The sequence below is a fragment of the Panthera tigris genome, chromosome A1 (genome assembly GCF_018350195.1).
Source record: "Panthera tigris isolate Pti1 chromosome A1, P.tigris_Pti1_mat1.1, whole genome shotgun sequence".
Taxonomy (NCBI): domain Eukaryota; kingdom Metazoa; phylum Chordata; class Mammalia; order Carnivora; family Felidae; genus Panthera; species Panthera tigris.
In genome coordinates, this window is record NC_056660.1 from 140,142,860 (window position 1) to 140,161,882 (window position 19,023).

Here is a 19,023-nt window from a genome sequence, read left to right on the forward strand (position 1 = left end):
ACCCACCAGATCTGCCTGGGCAGCCAAATCAACCGCGTGCTCCTCCCCGCCCAGCCCCAGCCGCGACGTCCCCCGGTGTCTGCCACCCTGCGACTCGAATTTGGCCGAACTGTGCCAAACTCCCGTACAATCTTCCCAGAAAGCGCGAGGGATGCCTTCGGAGCACCCGGGCCGCTCTCGGGAGGCAGGCGCCGGAGCCGTGCCGGGGGCGCAGGGAACGCGCGGCGGCCGCGACCCCGGGGGAGGCTGCGCAGGTGCTCCAGCGCCCGGCGGGGCGGAGAGCCGCGGTCAGAGGACAAAAGGTTGCAGCCGTGCGGGGCGGGAGCTGCGAGAAGCTGCGCTCGGGCTCGGCCTGACGAGTTCCCCTCGAAGTCAGTCTGTCCGCGAAACCGTAAGTGCCCCACGCAGGAAAAGACTAACTTCAGAAAATAAAGGGAAATGAATTTGTAAAAATGTCAAAAAATCTGCCCAAACAGAAAGGCTCCTTCTCATTAGGGGCTACCTTGTTACTGCAGGATAAACTTTGCAGTCCACTCTCCCTAAGTTAAAAAACACGAGTCACTTTGAAACTTTCAGCTAAAGACCCAGTTTCCGAAAGGGCAGCAGCGCTCGGCCTGAAGGGGGGCGCTTTGGCTCGGGTCGGGAAGGTGTCGGCCGGGGCCGTGGGGGCCGGCGCCCCGGGGCGCATGGCTGCTCGGAAGTTCACTGCCGACGCCTTTGCTCCCCAGGAGGGTCATGAGAAGCTAAGGCAAAAGCTCCCGAGGCCGCGCGGCCCTGTTCCGAGGACCCCGCCGGTCTGAGTCACTGGGAGTTTGTCGGGTCAAAGGCGCCTGGAGGAAGAACTGTCTCGGTTAGATTCCCCCGCCGGGCAGTGGCCGGCTGCCGGGACCGGGGCAGGGCGGGGCGCGCGGTGCGGCGCACCGCGAGAGGCCGGGTCGCCGAAGCCGGGGACAGCGGAGCGGCGGCCGAGGGGCTCACGGGGAGGGGGAGGGGGAGGGGAGCGCGTGGCGGGCGGCCAACGCCTGGACGCGCACACTCGGCGCCGGGGGGCGCCCTTCCCCTTCCCCGCTCGTGCGCCTTGGCTCCTGCGCGCCCGGGTTCCGCCCCCCGCCTCCGCCTCCGCCTGCGCCCTCGGAGAGGCACCGCACACGCCACCAGACACTCCGGCCAGTGGGGCGACGCGGAGCGTCCTCCCTCTATCTCCGGGCAGTGAGCGCTCTGCCCGCCCGCGCGTGCGCCCCGGCGGGCGGCTGGACCCCGTGGCGAGAGGGAGAGCGCAGGGAACCCGAGCCGCTCGGAGGCGGGGCCGTCTGCCCGAGCCGCGCGGAGCCTCGGGACAATGGGGCCGCGGCGGCTGCTGCTGGTGGCCGCAGGACTCAGTCTGTGCGGCCCCCTGCTGTCGGCCCGCACCCTAGGCGGCAAGTCCGGTGAGAGCTGCCCCGGTATTCCCTCCCTGCTCGTTGTGGGCCCGGCAGCCAGGGCCCCCCGCGGGAATGGAGCGGGCGGGAGAGGGGACCGAATGGGTACAGGCTGCGCTTTCCCCTCGACGGCGGTGCCCTTGGCCGCACCCTTTGTCTCAGGTTGCTCCGGAAGCCAAGCAGCTATTTGAGCTGAGATCCAGAGTCTCCCTCAGTCAGATCCGGGCGGGGATTATGAGCCATGCTCCTTTGCACTTGGTTTCGGAGGATGCAGCCTTCTGGAGACGTGGTGTTGGATAGGGAGGAGGAAGAGGTGGTCACATTTTCCTGGGGAAGCCTGAGGCCCCTGGCCCCTCGTTGCTTTTGTTGTCACTGTGTGACCTGTTTCTCCCAGGACCGCCTCAAAAAGAACGGGTCTTGGGTTGCTCCACCAGTCTACGTTCTGGCCTTTTCAACATAAAGTGGAGAAGCGCTCCCGCTGAAGTTTTGTTTTGCTGGAATTGTTTCTCTTGCACATATTACGGGCGAGGAAAATGGTGTAGAGAAAAGCTAAGGACCGGGGACTTTTAGTAGAAAATCAGTATCAGCAGCTTCTGACACGGGCCGTGTGTATGGGGAGGTGCTCATGGTGCGGAATGTATGGTGATAACAGGATAGCCACAGGATGGCAGTGGCAGCGGCCTCAGTGATGGTGCTGGTGGCTGGGAGGTTTTGTTACCCAGAACCCAGTCTTCCAAGCGAGCTGAGGAAAGAGAGATCCTCTCCCCAGAACCTGGCTCCCTTTGACACTATGGGAGTTCAGTATTTCTGTTTCTGGCATGCTGCAAGGAGGAGGTTGCTTACCAGAATATAATTCTCGCCATTAGTGTGTATTTTTAAGTATCTGGCTACTTGACCAAATAAATGTATTTTCCAAACTCCCCTCACCCCTAAAAAGCAGGACAGAGAAGTTGTTTGTAACTGGTAAAGACACTAGTTTGAAGCTGAGCGGGGAAACAATGTTTCAGGTTCTTCATAGCGATAGTACTTTATAAGCTTTTAGCCCCCTCCCCCCCATTTTTTTTCATGTACAAACAGATTCTAGCTGGATTTCTTATGGGTGACAGATTGTGTACTTGACATTGTTTTCACACTGGAACCTAGTGCAGGTGCATCAAGAAAAAGGTGGTGGGGTGCCTGGGTGGTTCAGTTGGTTGAGCATCCTACTCTTGGTTTAGACTCAGGTCATGATCCTAGAGTTGTGTGATCGTGCCTCTGATGGGGCTTCTGACCAACAGGATGGAGCCTGCCTGGGATTCTCTCTCTCCTTCTCTCTTTGTTCCTCCCCTGCTCGAGTTCTCTCTCTCCCAAAATAAATAAACCTTAAAAAAAAAAAAAAAGAGTAAGGGGCACCTGAGTGGCTCAGTTGGTTAAGCGTCCAACTTTGTCTCAAGTCATGATCTCACCGTCTGTGAGTTCAAGCCCCATGTTGGGCTCTGTGCTTTCAGTTCAGAACCTGGAGCTTGCTTTGGATTCTGTGTCTCCTTCTCTCTCTGCCCCTGCCCACTCAGTCTGTCTGTCAAAAAATGAATAAACGTTAAAAAAAAAATTTTTTTTTTTTTTTAAAGAATAAGAGGTGACAAAAATAGTGTTTTCTCTGTTCTGCATCTTTGCTCAGGGTGAGTTTGGACACGGTGCTTTTGGGAAAAATAAAAGCTTCAGATAGAGGCCCAGTTTTGCAGGAGCTAGCCAAGCTGCTGTGGATAACTGGCATTATCTCCTGGGGTGTTTGAGGAAACATGGAGAACTGAGCGTTGTGTGTGGTATTACGTGTGCTGTATTATGTGACTTTGTAATTTTATTTTGGGACAAGTTGTTGAGAATACAAATTGTTGTTTGTGATTTGGATGGTAGGGTTGGGGACAAGTTTATACAAGCGGTGACCCACTGTAGTCACCTTTCCTCACAGTGGCCTTGGGGGAAGATTCTTGGTCTCTGTTAAGGAGTAAAGTTAAGGCTGCTGTTTGTGCTCTGCTTTCTTCCTTATGAGCTGAGAAGGTGCATGCTAAGATGGGCTAGCCGGTGTGGGCGGATAACTGAACACACACACTGGCTCATTTGTCTACAGTGGATTCTGGAACCACTTGGGGAGGGAAAGAAGAAGGGACGCCGAGGGAGGAAAAGGAGCTCAGGCTAAGTGTCCTATTCCTTGTCAGACCCTGGGTCGGGAGGCATTTTCACTTCAAAGTATCTTAATTTTACCCTGTCAGAACACTTGGTCAAGGCAGATGTTTATCCCGTTACCATTCTGAAACTAAGGCTCAGAGACAGTATACCGAAATTCCAAATGGGGGAGGGGGCCCTGCATGCAGGAAATAAGTGGGGCCTTGTCTTTAGAGAGTTTAAATCACTAATAAAATCAACTAAAAATAGGTCTGCTTTTTCTTATCACCGTTCACAGGCAGCTCTAAAGAGTATCTGTCATAACCGGTTGTATGCGATCGGAGGAACTGTGAGACCCCAGGCATTGGCAAGCCCTCCAGGCTGGCCCTGCCCACCAGTTTGAGCTTTCCTGAAGCTCTTGGGACTTTTTGTCCCCACTCATGTTGGCATTTCCTGCACTGTCACTATGTGGGTATCTCATCTCTCCAGTTAAGATTATAAACTTCCATTTATCCCCAGGGAGTCTAGAACCAGTGTTCATTCAGCCGACATTTATTGAGAAATTCATGAGTTCATTAACTGGTTTACTTTCCTTTGTCCATGTGATGTAAGTGACATGACTTGCCTTCATTAAAGAGGGCCAACATCCAGGGGGTGACGTTTGTAAATTTTGTGAGGATCTGGAGGGTGAAAGGGTTCGAGAACAGCTGATGGTGACCATGGTAGAGGGGATTGGGTGGAAGATTCTACATGCTGCCCAACTGCCCAGAAGGTCAAGCCCAACTCCTTAGCATAGAGTGAGGTGCCCCTCCCCTTGCAGGATGGGTCCCCAGCCTCTATCCAGCCTCCCCTTTACATAACCTGTTATATTACCTATATTTCCCCCAGCCCCACCCTTCACTTCCTCCTCCAAGGAGCTCTGCTTTCTCTGGCTTCTATCCCCCTGCCACTCCCTCTGGCCAAAATGCCCTCCCTTACACCCCACGTATTCACATTTAATTAAAAACAGCCACTCTGTATCAAGCACCTACTACAGCAACATCTTGCTTAGGTTCTTTACATACACTTTCTTGTTTATTCCTTATGACAGTCCTTTCAGTAGATGTCATCTCCATTTTACAGGTAGGTAAACAGACCCCAAATGGTTAAGTCACAAGTCTAGCAAAAAATGGGTCTGGTATTTGACCACAAGCCTGTCTTTCCTAAGTTCTGGCTTTCTCTGTGCGCCCCCCCCCCCCCGGCCCCCTCCCCATAGAGAAGAAGCCATCCAGACCCCCTGTAGAGAAGAGTAACTCCTATGTTCTCCAGAAAACCTAAAGCGCAAAGTCTGCACCCCATTGGTCTGTAGCCCAGGCCTAGCACATGGAGGTGTTTAGGGAACATTTATGCTTAGGTTGTGGTATCCTACCATTTACTTTTGCAAACACGTGATAAGACAGGCCATAAATGCATCCCTACTCATGAATATGCTAATTAATTGGCTATTACTGAGAGACTGTGATCTTAAGCCTAAATAAAAGGCACAAAACTGGACACTGATTCTACCCTAAGCAGACCAGAAACCTCTGTAAGATTGAAAGCCAAATTTCTTAGGAAAAGCAAGAGTCGCCTTCTACTCTAAAAATCTACCTAAATTAATTTCTTCCTTCTCTCCCTCCCTCTTTCCCTCGTTCACTTTTTTCATCCCCTATGCCTTTGATGTTTATTTTTATAGGACATATAGAGATAATAGGTTCCCCCTAAATTAGTCCACCCTTCCTTTGTGTGAGGGAATGTTTCTGAGGAGTGGGGGCCCCTTCTCAGGAATATTCTCATGTCCTCTCTGCTGGATGCCTTTGCACCCCTCTCTCCATCTTTCTAATTCAGTATTTCTCAGCCCTTTATGTCTAAATGGATTGGTGTGCTGTGAACCCTAACTTGCACTTTCTCACCAGCTCTGAATTTGCTCCTTTTCCAAAATGCTTCTGGCCAGCCGTCCTCCCACTGCCCTCTCTGCCCCTTCCCCCTCCCTCACTCGGTTCATCTTTGTCCTTGTCACCCTCACACACTGGACCTCAGCTGAGCCTTAAGTGTGTGCAGTTCCACAGAGACAATGGAATCCCCAAGACCCTTGGTTTCTAATCTTCCCCGCTCTCCTCTCTTTAGACACACATTCCTCTTTTCCCTCAGAACTCCATTTTCTTTCTTTCCTGTATATTTTTAAATTGAGGTAAAGTTAACAGAGTGTTAAATTAACCCCTTTAAAATATACAGTTTAGGGGTGCCTGGGTGGCCCAATGGGGTAAGCCTCCAGTTCTTGATTTCGGCTCAGGTCATGATCCCCCAAGTTGGGCTCTGCACCACAGTAGGGAGCCTCCTTGGAATTCTCTGTCCTTGCTCTGTGCCCCTCCCCCACTCGCATGTGCATGCTGTCTCTCTCTCCAAATAAATAAACATTTTAAAAGATAATAAGGTACATAGTTTAGTGGTATTTAGTACATTTACGATGTTGTATAGCCACCACATCTGTCTAGTTCCAAAATATTTTCATCACCCCAGAACAAGCCCTCTACCCCTTAAACCCCCTTCTCCCCCCAGCCCCTGGCAACCATAGATTTGCTTTTTGTCTTTGTGAGTTTATCTCTTCTCTGCATTTCTTTCTTTCTTTTTTTTTAAGATTTTATTTTCTTTTTTAAATAATCTCTGCACCCTACTGGGGGCTCGATCTCACCACCCTGAGATCGAGTCACATGCTCCACCAACTGAGCCAGCCAGGCAGCCCTCTTCTCTGCACTTTGTATAAATAGCATCATACAGTATGTGGCCTTTAGGTTCTGGAGGCCTCCCCTCTCACTAGTTTTCAGGAGTGTGCAGGCTCCCCTGTGCTGTGCATACTTAGGAAATCATTCAGGAAGAGTCATGAGGAACCACAGCCTTGGTTTATTTTTTACTATGAGGCTGGTATTGGTTTCAGCATTCAGAAATTTGTTTATTTCCCTATTTTGAGGTTTCTGTCATTCTGCCTTTTGTCCTCTCTTGCTTATACCCAGAACTGTCAGAGCAAATAGCTCTCCCCATGGGCCGAGATTGTTTTTTCTGGGTATGAGCGTCCATTTCCTCCACCCCAAGGCATCCGATGAAGTTTTGTCACTTCAAGGCCATTACAGGCCTTTGTGCATTCTTTATTTACTTTCAAAAGAACCAGCCTTTTGACATAACAGGAATAACCTGTAATTTGCACTTGAAAACAAATTGGGTTAATTTTAAGAAAGGAAATTATGTAATCTGTATTTCAAGTCCATGATGAATTAGAAGTCAGATATTAGAGTATTGTAGAATAGTGTTTTTCTGTATTTTCTTTTTTTTGCTAACAGTTAAGACTAAGAAATATACTTTATATTGTGACACAGTAGTTGTGTGTGTGTGTGCAATAAATATGCATGGGCAGTTGTGTATATACATAGACATGAAATAAAAGTTCTACTGAACTGTACTCACCTTTACCGTGTGCTATGAAGTCCAGTATTTTCTACAGTATTCTACTTTTTCAAATGCTTGTTAAGCCTTGTAAATTGATTTCATAACCAGTATCAAGTCTCCACCATCATGTAAAGCATAGTGTAGCAGGCTCAGTGAATTGTCCCATGGTTAGCAGAATTGACAACCTTACTTGTTTTGTGAGAAGAGTTTGCTTTCCACGAAGTGCTGTTCATGATAGTTTCTCTCACAGTCAGGATTCCACGTTGTCTGAGTTCAGGTTTACAGACTGCAGTAGGACTTGGGTGGGTTTGGGGACGGAGACAGCTTAGTACCAGGAGGAACTGATTATTAACATCTTTTAGAGTGAATTAGTTTTCATTTTAGCTTGTTTTTATAGAGAGCAGTGTTCCCAGGACCTGGAACTCAGGGCTTCTAACTTTTGTGACTAAACAGGCTGGAGGAATGGGAAAAACCAGGGAATCAGAATTGTTCCCCGAGAGGCCTGCTAGTGTCCTAACCCCCCGTGTCAAGCCCTGGCCTCCAGGAGGCTCCAGCCTAGGACCCCACACGCTTCTCTTCTGTCATCTTTGTGCCTGTTCTAGCCTTGAGCGCCCCCACATTGAAATTTTCTGGTTGCTTTTATCTTGCGTTCCCCTGTAACTCCTCTCCCAGCTTCGTCTTAAGTTTGCTCTCCTGTGCTTCTGGCTGAGTCTCTGCCCCAGGGATGTGGGATAGAAGGGAAAGCAGCCCCTGATACTGGCAACCTTTTCTAAACCTTGCAGTCAGTGCCTACCTTATTCTACCTTTAATTCTGCTTTTCTCATAGCAGAGACTTTTGTTCATTGCTGCTTTTGCTCCTGCCCTATCTTGAACACTCTTTTAAAGATTAGTTTTTCTGGAATGCCTGGGTGACTCGGTCGGTTGGGCATGCAACTTTGGTTCAGGTCATGATCTTACAGTTTGTGAGTTCGAGCCCCGCATCAGGCTCTGTGCTGACAGCTTGGAACCTGGAGTCTGCTTCAGATTCTGTGTCTCCCTCTCTCCCTGCCCCTTCTCTGTTCACACTCTGTCTTTCTCTATTTCAAAAGTAAATAAATGTTAAAAAAAATTTTTTTCAAGAATAAAAGATTGGTTTTTCTGTTTTGTCCTTGAACATCTCTGTACTACAACTGATGTGTCTGTGAGAACTAGGTTGTTAGCATGTGGTTGGTGTGTAGCCAAGGTCAGCAGGACTCCTGAATTCCCAAGCAGTGATCAAGAACATCATCAACTTAAGTTACATATTCACCTGGTCATGTACCGTCTGCTCTAGTTACAAGGAAGGGCACATTTATTTGTTTGCTGAAAAGGTTAGAGGAAAATAATTATACTGTTTTAGGAGTAGGTCATAAATCTCAAGTCTTATTTTTTTTTATTAAGTTAATTTGACAGAGAGAGAGAGAGAGAGAGAGAGAGAGAGTGAGTACAAGTGGGGGAGGAACAGAGAGAGAAAGAGGGAGGGAGGGAGAGAGAGAGAGAGAGAGAGAGGAGAGAGGAGAGAGAGAGAGAGAGAGAGAATGAGAATGAGAATCCCAAGGAGGCTCCACACTGTCAGCGAAGAGCCTGATATGGGACTTGAACTCATGAACCGCGAGATCATGACCCGAGCCGAAATCAAGAGCCAGCCACTTAACCACCCTGGCACCCCTCAGGTCTTTTAAAGAGACAGGGTAATGCGGTATGGTTCAAAGGGTATGAGCTTGAGAGCCAGGAAGATCTAGGTTCAAATCCTGGCTCCTCCACTTCCTGTGTGACTTTGGATTAGTTACTTAGCCTATCTGTGCCTCTGTATATTGTCCATACAACAGGGATCATACTACTTATCTTGTAGAAATGTTAGAGTTACATGAGGTAAGTTATGAAGTACCTAGCACAGAGTAGGTGTTCAACACATGTTAAGTGTTTTTCATAACAACTCCTCCATATTCCAGAAAAGCCTTTGAGGAGTTGGTATTGCATGAATTCATTAAATGTAAAACAATGTTCATTCACACATTCATGAACTTTTTTCCCTTCAAGACTAAAACAAAAGGGAAACAAGCAAAAACCCTTGTCCTTAGTTTCTAGGAGTAAGTAATTATGCATACAATATTTGTTGTTCCTTTTTTTTTTTTTTACCTTTTATTATGAAAACTTGCAAACATACCCAAAAGTGAACAGTATAATTATTCCCCATATTTTGTTTTACCTACACCTCACTTTTCTTCCTCCCCAACTGAACAATATTAAAGCAAATCCCAGACACATACATCATTTCATCCACAAATGCATTGACATATATCCTCAGAGATAAGAACTCTTTTTTTATGTATAACCATAACACCATTACATCGCCTAAAAAAATGAGTATCAATTTTTTGATATCATGCACTATTCAGTCAGCATTCAGATTTTGCTGATTGTCTCATAAATGCCTTTTTACAGTTGTTTTGTTTGAATCAGGGTCAAACAAAGCCAACCGTTGCATTTGGTTGGTATGTCTTAAATCTCTTTTACTCTGTAACTGTTTCCCCTCTCCTCCTTTTTCATGGCTGTTTATTTTTCAAAGAAACTGGGTCATTTGTCACGGAGCCTCCCCTGCCCGCTGGATCCGGCCAGCTGCGTCACATAGGGTTGGTTGTTCATCGTGCCAATCTGTCGCCTGCATTTTCTGTCACATGGTAGGTACATCAGCAGGCTTGATCAGATTCGGGTTTGGATTTTTGTAAGACTAAATCGGCAGTGGTACTGTGTACTTCTGATGCATCTCAGGATTGCCTCTCTTTTTGTGATCGTGAGATTACTCAGTAGGAAAAAAAAAGAATGAAATCTTAAAAAATATATATATATTACTCAGCCGATTCAGGCATTTGTTTGCTTGCTTCGGCTGTTATGAAGTTTTCTATCCACCTCTCATCCAGTGGCTTTAGTGACCACTCCTGATTAGACTGAGTCCCTTTTTTCACCAAGAGCTTCCAAACGATGCTTTCCTAAATCTGTTATTGTTTCTGCGTTTGTGAGCTGGAATTATTTTATAAAAAAGAACCTTCTCTCATTGACTGTTTTGTTTCCCTGAAAATACAATTTATATAGAAAAGGCAGGGTAAATGCTTGAATCTTGCTTTTATTTACCAATTTTTGTACAGGGTCCCCTCATTTCCTCCAGAAGTGACCAAAAAGGTTTCATTTTCCTTTGAGGATCATTATGAACTCCTGGACCTTAACATATATGACATATTTCAAATGTTTTAAGTCACTCTTGTCATTCATTATTCTTTTGGTGGTCAATTGTCACACCTTGGCCAGTGAGAGCCCAGACTCCAGAGTCGAACCTGACCCTAATATTCTTTTTTTTTTTTTGACCCTAATATTCTTTAAAGAATAGAGATTCAGCTAGTGTATTTCTTACCCCACATCTGGAACTAGCCATTTCTTTCAGGAGCACTGGTTCTTTATATTGGAAAATGGTGTGTATTTGCATTTGAGGCAGTGGAGTATTCCAGTAATTTTGCTGTTTGTCATTTGATGGAATTAATATATTTCTGTTAATTTTCCATCAACTTCTTCTCTACTTCTCTTTAGTCTGTAGTGTTGATTCACTTGTGGAGAAGTGCAGGGTACAGCTGTCCTGCTCTGTGTGGGAATGTGGGCAAGGTCCTGAGACTTCTGCTTTGCTAATTGCTACAAAGCAAAAGCCCTGTAGGCCGGAGCTCTGAGTCAGAACCAAGGCTGGTGCTTCAGCGGAGGCTGGCATGGTGTAAATTCCAGGATCCCAAGGGACCTTGGTACCGCATCTAGTCACCACTCTGCTTCCACGCTAGATCTCATCAAAGATGAATGAAGCATGGCCTGACTTTCTCCAGAGTTAGAGAGTCCGTATTTAAGCATTTAGCAGTGTGCTGTATTGAACCACAAAACGACTGTAGGGTCATTTAAGAGAAACCTAAATTGAGTGAAACTTAGCAAGGAGTATGAGAACTGATTTTAGGACTTGAGCTGCTTTTTGTGTGTTTGAAACCATAGCTTAACAACAAAACCACAGATGAATTGAGAGAGTGTTTGGCACACTGACAGGCGCTTTCTCCTTGACCTGTGAGCTGTGCCAGGATGGGAGAAAAAGGGAGATACTCAAACTGAATTTCAGCCTAAGGGGCTTGAGTTAGTTGGATATATCTATTTATTTGGAATTGGTTTTGTTCTTTCTTTGATGCTGGTATATACTTAAATCAAAATTTTTTTCCTGACATTTTTTAATTCCAGAAAAACCAAAATATCAAACCTATAGTAGCAAGAAAAGGTGACGCCTTAGGTAATGATATTTAATCAGGGGATTATGCATTCCTCCTGGGCTCCAGCCTGTAAAAATGTCATGTCTCAGTGGGTATAATGTTTCCGTTATAAACACCATACTGCCTAAAAAGACCTAGCCAGGGAAGAAATTTTTTTAAAGCAAATATTTAATGCCAGGGTACTAAACATAGAGTAAAACCCAACAACAGTTTTATTTTCAGATGAAGAGATAGTGTCTAAGAGGCTTAGTTATAAGTGCTCAGTAGTTTTCAAATTATGTCATTCCTCTAGGTAATGTCTGAATTCGTACCTGTCTGTGTGGGCCTGTGTGTGTGTACTTTTTCCCTCCATGCATGACAGAAGTCCTTAATCAGGCCAGGTTTCCAAACTGCAGAGTAAAATTGTGTTATCTTTAGGTTCTTCTGGGTCAGCTTTTTTTTTTTTTAAGTTTATTTATTTTGAGAGAGAGAGAGAGAGAGAGAGAATATCCCAAACAGGCTCCGCACTGGCAGCACAGAACCTGACATGGGGCTTGAATTCACAAACTATGTGGTTATGACCTGAGCCAAAACCAAGAATCGGAAGCTTAACCAACTGAGCCACCCAGGCACCCCGGGTCAGCATGTTTAAGGACACTTATCTTTGTGGTATTAAAATACCAGAACCCATTCATTCTTTTCCTTCAGTTCTGACTTATTCATTATGACCCCGAGGTAGCCTCACATCCCACAGGGGCTATTCTTAGTGGTCTTAGGCCTCCATGTGACTGGGTCAGTATGCACACAGATTAAGTTAGATGCATCACAAAGGGAAGAAAGTTATACTTCCTGAAAAGGCTGTGAATTTGAAATTTGATTTGTATCTCTGAATGCTGGGGCTATATACTTTACAACCTGTTCATGTTCCTCATCACACTGAAAAATTAAATATTGCTAAACAGTAGGGAAGAGGTGCATAGATTCCATTTTAATTTAAAATAATTGAGAGTGGGGGCATGTGGGTGGCTCATTCACTTAAGCATCCAACTCATGATTTTGGCATAGGTCATGATCTCACAGTTTGTGGGATTGACCCTCACATTGGGTTCTGTGCTGGCAGTGCAGATCCTGCTTGGGATTCTCTCTCCCTCTCTCTCTGCCCCTCCCCTCACCATGCGTGCATGTACTCTCTCTCTCTCTCAAAATAAATAAGTAAACTCTAAAAATAATGAGAGTAAGCGAACAATTGAGTCTAAAAGCAAGCTTCCCTTGAAGTGAAAGGAGGATGATATTAATTTCTTACACTGATTAATTTTTATAGTTTACAAAGTTACCATATGTCCTAATTCACATGGGATGCACCTGGCTCCAGATTTGTAGGCCAGACAGGTATATGAATCCCATTTTTATGATTCTGAGACTGAGTTCAGAAAGGTTAAGTGATTCCTGACAGAGCCAATATTAGAAGGCAAATCTGGGAATAAAAGCCAACTTAAGGAGCACCTACCATGTGCAGGATGCTAGAGATTCAGATATTCGTAGGAATGGTTTCTTACCCTTGAGGAATAATCGAGACATACATGTTTCCTCAGAAGCTCATCCCTGGAGACATTTGTCCTTCCTGGTGACAGATCTCCCCTTCACGCCAGGCCACCCCTTCACCCCCAGGGGCCCACTTAGGACCTTGCTGAGGTAGCCTCACCTCAACCTGTCACCTCCAGTCCCTGTTCTCCTCTAGCTGTGCTCCTTGTTTTGGAAATAGATGCCAATTGATGGTATTTTATTTTCTAGTTCTAGAATTTCCATTGGTTGATTTCTTTGCTGATAGTTCCTATTTTTTCATTCATTTCAATGAAATAGTTCCCTTTAGTTCATTGCAACACATCCTTTAAAATCCTTATCTGCTAAGTCCAACATCTGGATCATCATGGGATTGGTTTCCACTGATGATCGTTTTTCTTAAGACTGGGTCACATTTCTCTGATTCTTTTTGTGTCAGATGATTTTGGATTATATCCTGGACATTGCCATTCTACAGACTCAGGATTTTGTTTTATTTCTCTGAAGAATTGTGGTGTTTTTGCTGTAGCAGGCAATACATTTGGTTGGATTCAAACTGCAAACTCTCCATCTTGAGCAAAAACGCCGCTTCAGCTCTTCTGTCTTCAGCAGGGCTGCTTTTTACACTAACATGTACGTGATCCCAGAGTCAGCCACAGGCCAGGGCAAATGCACATTGGAATTTAGGACTCCCCTCTCTGACTTTTTTCCTTTCTAGAATTCTCTCCTCACTTTCGAGTGACTAGAATGGCCCTGAACTCTGTCCTCTGGTTCTTCAGGCCGGAAACTGGGTTTTTTATCTCCGTTTTAGCTATCTTCTGTGCCACTGATTTTGGCCTTCCCTCAAGCTAAACAAGAAAGTCAAGAAAACTAGAAAGTCACTGGACACCATCCTTTCTTTCAGTATTCATTCCTCCTCTCCCCAGTACTACTTGATGAACCTAAATGCCTTCAGGTCATTGACTGGAGGGAGGCAGAAGGTCAAGAGTTTGTAATTTTTATCTAAGGGATGGTTGGGTCCGGTGGGACACTTATCTCTTCTGTTACATTATGCCTCTCTCTGTAAGCGTTTGTTTGCGCAAAGGGTCCACCACTGAAAGATGAGAACAAAAGTTTGACAATTCACTGTAGTTATCAATTTGTAGCCAGATTCTAAGTCTCTAACATCACTTCTCAAGGACCTGCATGTCCAGCCATTGTTGAGGCCACTTTCAGTGATGGAGGCTTTGCCCTTCTTCCTCTGTGGTTTCTTTCCCAGTTGTCAGCTTCCCAAGGCCCAACAAAGGCTCTTTGTCCATGTCTCCCAAATGGCAGAATTTTAGCCGAAGCTCTCCAGAAGGAACAGCTGGTGGAGTTCCAGCAGCTCAGTGTGGCCATTCTTTGATGAACACTTTCATTGGGTGCTTTTGGTGGAAGATGATGGTAAAAGGAGGAACACTGCAACTGAGCCTTTATTTTGACTTCTGGTTGACACTCAGAAGAGCCTAGTTAGCCTGGCATCAGCGTTGATGCAGGTAGCATTCTGGAACTCAACTGAGGAAGGCCATCAGCCCAGAATATCTGCTCCTCCACAGACCTGCTCAGGAAGGAGAAGGAAGATGACCTAGGTGGTGTGCACCTTGTGGTTATATTAGAAGATGACCCAAAGGACTGTGGTTTGGGTCCAAATGTGATGAGACATTTGGGACATCCTACTGTGTAAACAAACTGAAGATAGTAGAGGAAAACTCCTGTCACATGGACAATGGCCATGGAAATGGGAGTCCTCAGTCTTACTCTGAGTTTGGCTCTAGCTCCATAACTGAGGAAGTCCCCTCACCTTCCTGCAGATGTTTCCATTGGGAAGGATGGGTTTCAAGGGGTGTCTGCAAACTAAATGGAGAAAATACACACACGAAGGCCTGTGGAGGAAAACGAAGTCATAGAGCCTGGGAGTGATTTGTTTATAGAGGCGGCAGGTAGTGTGGAAAAGAAGTCGCTGCTGTTTTCCTTCACGTCAGGCCCTCATCCTTTCCTGATGCCTTCAGGGTATATCTCCGAAAACATATCATTCCCCTCTGTCCTTATTTTCCCCCCTCTGTCATTCTGAAGAGCAGAGTTTTAAGTGTTTGCTTGTGCCAACAAAAAATGCTGTACAGTATTCTGAGTCAGCTAATTCCCTGATATGATCTGTAACCCATTGTGCATTACTTGCTTTTTACTACCCACTCTCCTAGTAAGAACACAAAAAATAAAAATAAAATGTACTCTCTAGTTTGCCTTTTTAATCTGTTCTCTTTTCTTTTCTTTCTTTCTTTTTTTTTTTTTTTTAAGAGTCAAAAGCACCCAATATTACCGTGGACCTCCGGTCATTTTTTTTCAAGAACACCAACGACAGATTTGAACCATTCCCACTGGAAGACAATGAGGAGAAAAACGGAAGTGGGTTCCCTGAAGACAGTTTAAGCTCCATCAACAGAAGCCATCGTCTTCAAATACCGTCCTCTCTGCCCATCTCGAAAGATGCCTCAGGATATCTGACCAGTGCCTGGCTGACGCTTTTTATCCCCTCTGTCTACACTGGTGTGTTCGTCGTAAGCCTTCCTCTGAATGTCATGGCCATCCTCGTGTTCATCCTGAAGATGAAGATCAAGAAGCCTGCTGTGGTGTACATGTTACATCTGGCCACAGCAGACGTGCTGTTTGTGTCAGTACTCCCGTTCAAGATCAGCTACTACTTCTCCGGCACTGATTGGAAATTTGGGTCCGAGATGTGTCGCTTCGTCACCGCAGCGTTTTACTGTAACATGTACGCCTCCATCATGCTCATGACAGTCATTAGCATTGACCGGTTTTTGGCTGTGGTGTACCCCATCCAGTCCCTCTCCTGGCGCACTCTGGGAAGGGCCTCCTTCACTTGTTTGGCCATTTGGGCTATGGCCATCGCCGGGGTGGTGCCTCTCCTCCTCAAGGAGCAAACCACCCAGATGCCGGGGCTCAACATAACCACCTGCCATGACGTGCTCAATAAAACCCTGCTCGAAGACTATTATGCCTTTTACTTCTCAGCCTTTTCTGCTGTCTTCTTCTTTGTACCGCTAATCATTTCCACAATCTGTTACGTGTCTATCATTCGATGTCTTAGCTCCTCCGCCGTTGCCAACCGGAGCAAGAAGTCCCGGGCTTTGTTCTTGTCGCTTGCTGTTTTCTGCATCTTCATCATTTGCTTTGGACCCACAAATGTCCTCCTGATTGTGCATTACTCATTCCTTTCTCAAGATTCCATGGCAGAAGCCACCTACTTTGCCTACCTCCTGTGTGTCTGTGTTAGCAGCATAAGCTGTTGCATTGATCCCTTGATTTACTATTATGCTTCCTCTGAGTGCCAGAGGTACCTCTACAGTATCCTATGCTGCAAAGAAAGTTCTGATCCCAGCAGCTATAACAGCAGTGGTCAGTTGATGGCAAGTAAAATGGATACTTGCTCTAGTAACCTCAGTAATAGCATATACAAAAAGCTCTTAACTTAGGAAAAGGGACTGCCAGTGAGTTGAAAAGAAAAGATTAAAAAAGTGAGTAACCTGAGGATTCTATTATTCCTTGCCAAAAAGGTATTTGTGATCAAAAGCAACACATCTATAATTTGCATGCCTCTTTCTTATGAGAGCCATTAATCATATCTATTAGTTATAGGAAAAGATAACAAGAATAGAAAACAGTGTTATTCCAAGAGTATTGCCAGTGCTACAGTAATAACTGAATGTCATTTTTTTATATATTTACGTGACTTACTATGTATATGTGTGTATGTGCATACACACACACACACGTATTTGAATCATTTGGAGCGCAGTATAGAATAGGCACTTTGAAACCCTGTCTTTTTCCCCCCTAGGAAATAAACCCTAGTTTTCTGATTTTATGTGCAAAGTTTAGGTTGGTGGATGAACATCTGAAGATGTTCATCAATAGGGAGGGATTCCGTGGTTTGGACTCATACGGCTTTTGCAAATGTGTTTTGAAATTGTTCGACAGCAATGTTTAAGTTATTAAGGGATAAGACTTAGCACTATCTGTGTGTAGAAAAGGTTCTACTGTTTCTCATTTTAAACGTATCAAAGTTTGAATTCTTTAGATTATGAAAACAGATAGATGTCTCACGCCCTCTGTATGTAAAGCAAGAATGAGCATAGGTCCCACGAGTGACCTTAGGTTGGCTTTCAAAGCAGCCTGCCCCGGATGGAGGACTCCAAGCAATAGATACAAAGGAGGGCCATTTCAGACACGGACTGGTCACACACCCTCCAGCTGAGCCTCCCAGAGATCAGACCCAGGGCCACCACCGTTACTTTCTCCTCCTGCGGTTCCCACAAGGGCTGGCTGTGAACTCTCTTGTCTGTTAGAATTTGGCGAAGTAGGTTATACTATCCCAGGAGATAATGAACATAAAAGACTTTTCTCTGCCCGTTTTAAGAATAGAGAAGGAGGTCCCATTCACTTCCAGCAATTATCTCACAAGGACCATTCTCAGATGGAAACACTCATGGAGCAAACATGAACACACGTTGTGTGCTCTGGACACAATGATGGGTGCTGGGTATACAGAGTTGACTGCGACTGAGACCTGCCCTCAAAAAGAACGAAGTAGACCAGTACAGGGTGTGGTATGTGTATGATAAGTAAATATGTCCTTATCTAAAGAAGCTTTTTTAGCCCAGTGTAACCATGCAAGTTTCATACCAGCAAGGATCGTCAGTTGAAGAACTTTGAACATTTTGGGCTACTGCTTCCAATGGTTATAACTTCAGATGAAAACATAACACAATACAGGAATTACATTTTTAAAAGACAAGTCTTCCGTTCTACACTGGTTGAACACTATTTATTTACAAATGTTTTCAAAATTAAAAAATTTTTAAAGAATCATTTATGCTAGTTGGATGAGAAATAATAGAAATTAAAACTGACTTTGAAATCTAGGAAAATTATTCTTCTGTTTCCATTTACTTTTTTTTTTAAGAGTTAATAAGATGATTTTAAAAGCATTTTTTAACCCCATGATTCATATCAAGTACAGGAAATCCTCATGGATTTGACAAAATAATTTGAAAATTACTTTGAAATGTGTATTTTTTCCTTATGGAGCAATTTTGGCCTTTTAAACAAAAAAATGTAAAAAAATTTCAAGGCAAATGTTTACCTATTCAAAAGAGCAAACGCTTTCCAAATGCCATAGAATAATTTACATGAAAGAGCATAATGTAAGGATAAGCTAACGTTGATTTTATTTTTTTAGCATGGGTTTTATTAACTTAGTTACTATATTTTATTCAACTCAGTGGAGATTGTTTATTCAGTCTGAAATATTAATATACCTCTGACTTTATATGACTATCATTACTATGTTATCATTGTGTACTTATGTCATTGTTTTTATGTTCTCTGTTTTTAAAAAAAATGTATATAACATTAATAAACATCAAAGTTTGCTTGGTATTTGTTTGGAATAAATTTTGACTGTATCTACCAGGGTCCTGGCAGGAAGGCCAGTCTTAGGGCCTAGCTGAACAGTATTTAATGAAGAGGCGATGTGCATTGATGTGGACAGGGTCAAGGGAACCTACAGGGGATGATGAAGCACCCCAGGGGCTAGCAGTTCGAGGATGCCTTTACACCCCCAGGTCTAAAGGCAGTGGAGGAGGGAATACTCTGACCTTTCCCTCAACCCTCTGAGGACTCAATCGTGGTACCTCCTGGTCTTGCTTCTGGTCTTAACCTAAACTCAGAGGTCAAGGGAACCTGGGTGGCCCAGTCCATAAAGGTTTGCTTCTTGGAGCATGGAGAATGGATCTGAAAGAACAAAGGAATTGGAAGATGAACTTTCTGTATCTTTTTTTTTTTTTTTTATTAATTCCTTCTTAGGAGAATGGAAGGTTGTACCATTGAGAATATGTTCAGATTCCTGGGTTCTAGGCATCACGAACAGAATCTGCAGTTCTTTCCTAATGAAGACAAAAAGCAATGAAATGTCAGAGCCAGTAGGGTATATCGAAACCCCAAGAAGGATTGCCCTTGAATGACAGTCCTTTGCCATGTAATGCTCCCTGGGGCAGGGGGCAAGGAGGCAGGAGAGAGAATTAAAAGCAAAATATTGCCTCTAGGAGTTGAAAATCAGCAAG

General features: G+C 44.8%; 1 protein-coding gene across 2 annotated transcripts; it reads left to right on the top strand.

Annotated features, from left to right (window-relative positions):
• Window positions 1-18,338, top strand: F2R (coagulation factor II thrombin receptor). Of its 2 annotated transcripts, none has more exons than XM_042988762.1 (2): window positions 1-391; window positions 15,179-18,338. In XM_042988762.1, exon 2 carries the CDS (start codon window positions 15,460-15,462, stop codon window positions 16,372-16,374), a length of 915 nt encoding a protein of 304 aa, XP_042844696.1. In that variant the 5' UTR covers window positions 1-391; window positions 15,179-15,459; the 3' UTR covers window positions 16,375-18,338. The 2 variants fall into 2 exon arrangements, with proteins under 2 accessions (XP_042844696.1, XP_015391987.2); XM_015536501.2 differs by lacking the exon at window positions 1-391 and adding an exon at window positions 1,136-1,427.
• The last annotated feature ends 685 nt before the right edge of the window (window positions 18,339-19,023 follow it).

What these genes read in the sequence shown, in the direction of transcription:
- F2R (XM_015536501.2), top strand. Translation starts at nt 1,340, where the DNA reads ATGGGGCCGCGGCGGCTGCTGCTGGTGGCCGCAGGACTCAGTCTGTGC. An exon ending in CACCCTAGGCGGCAAGTCCG is followed by an intron (nt 1,428 to 15,178) that starts GTGAGAGCTGCC and finishes TTTTTTTTTAAG; the next exon opens with AGTCAAAAGCACCCAATATT.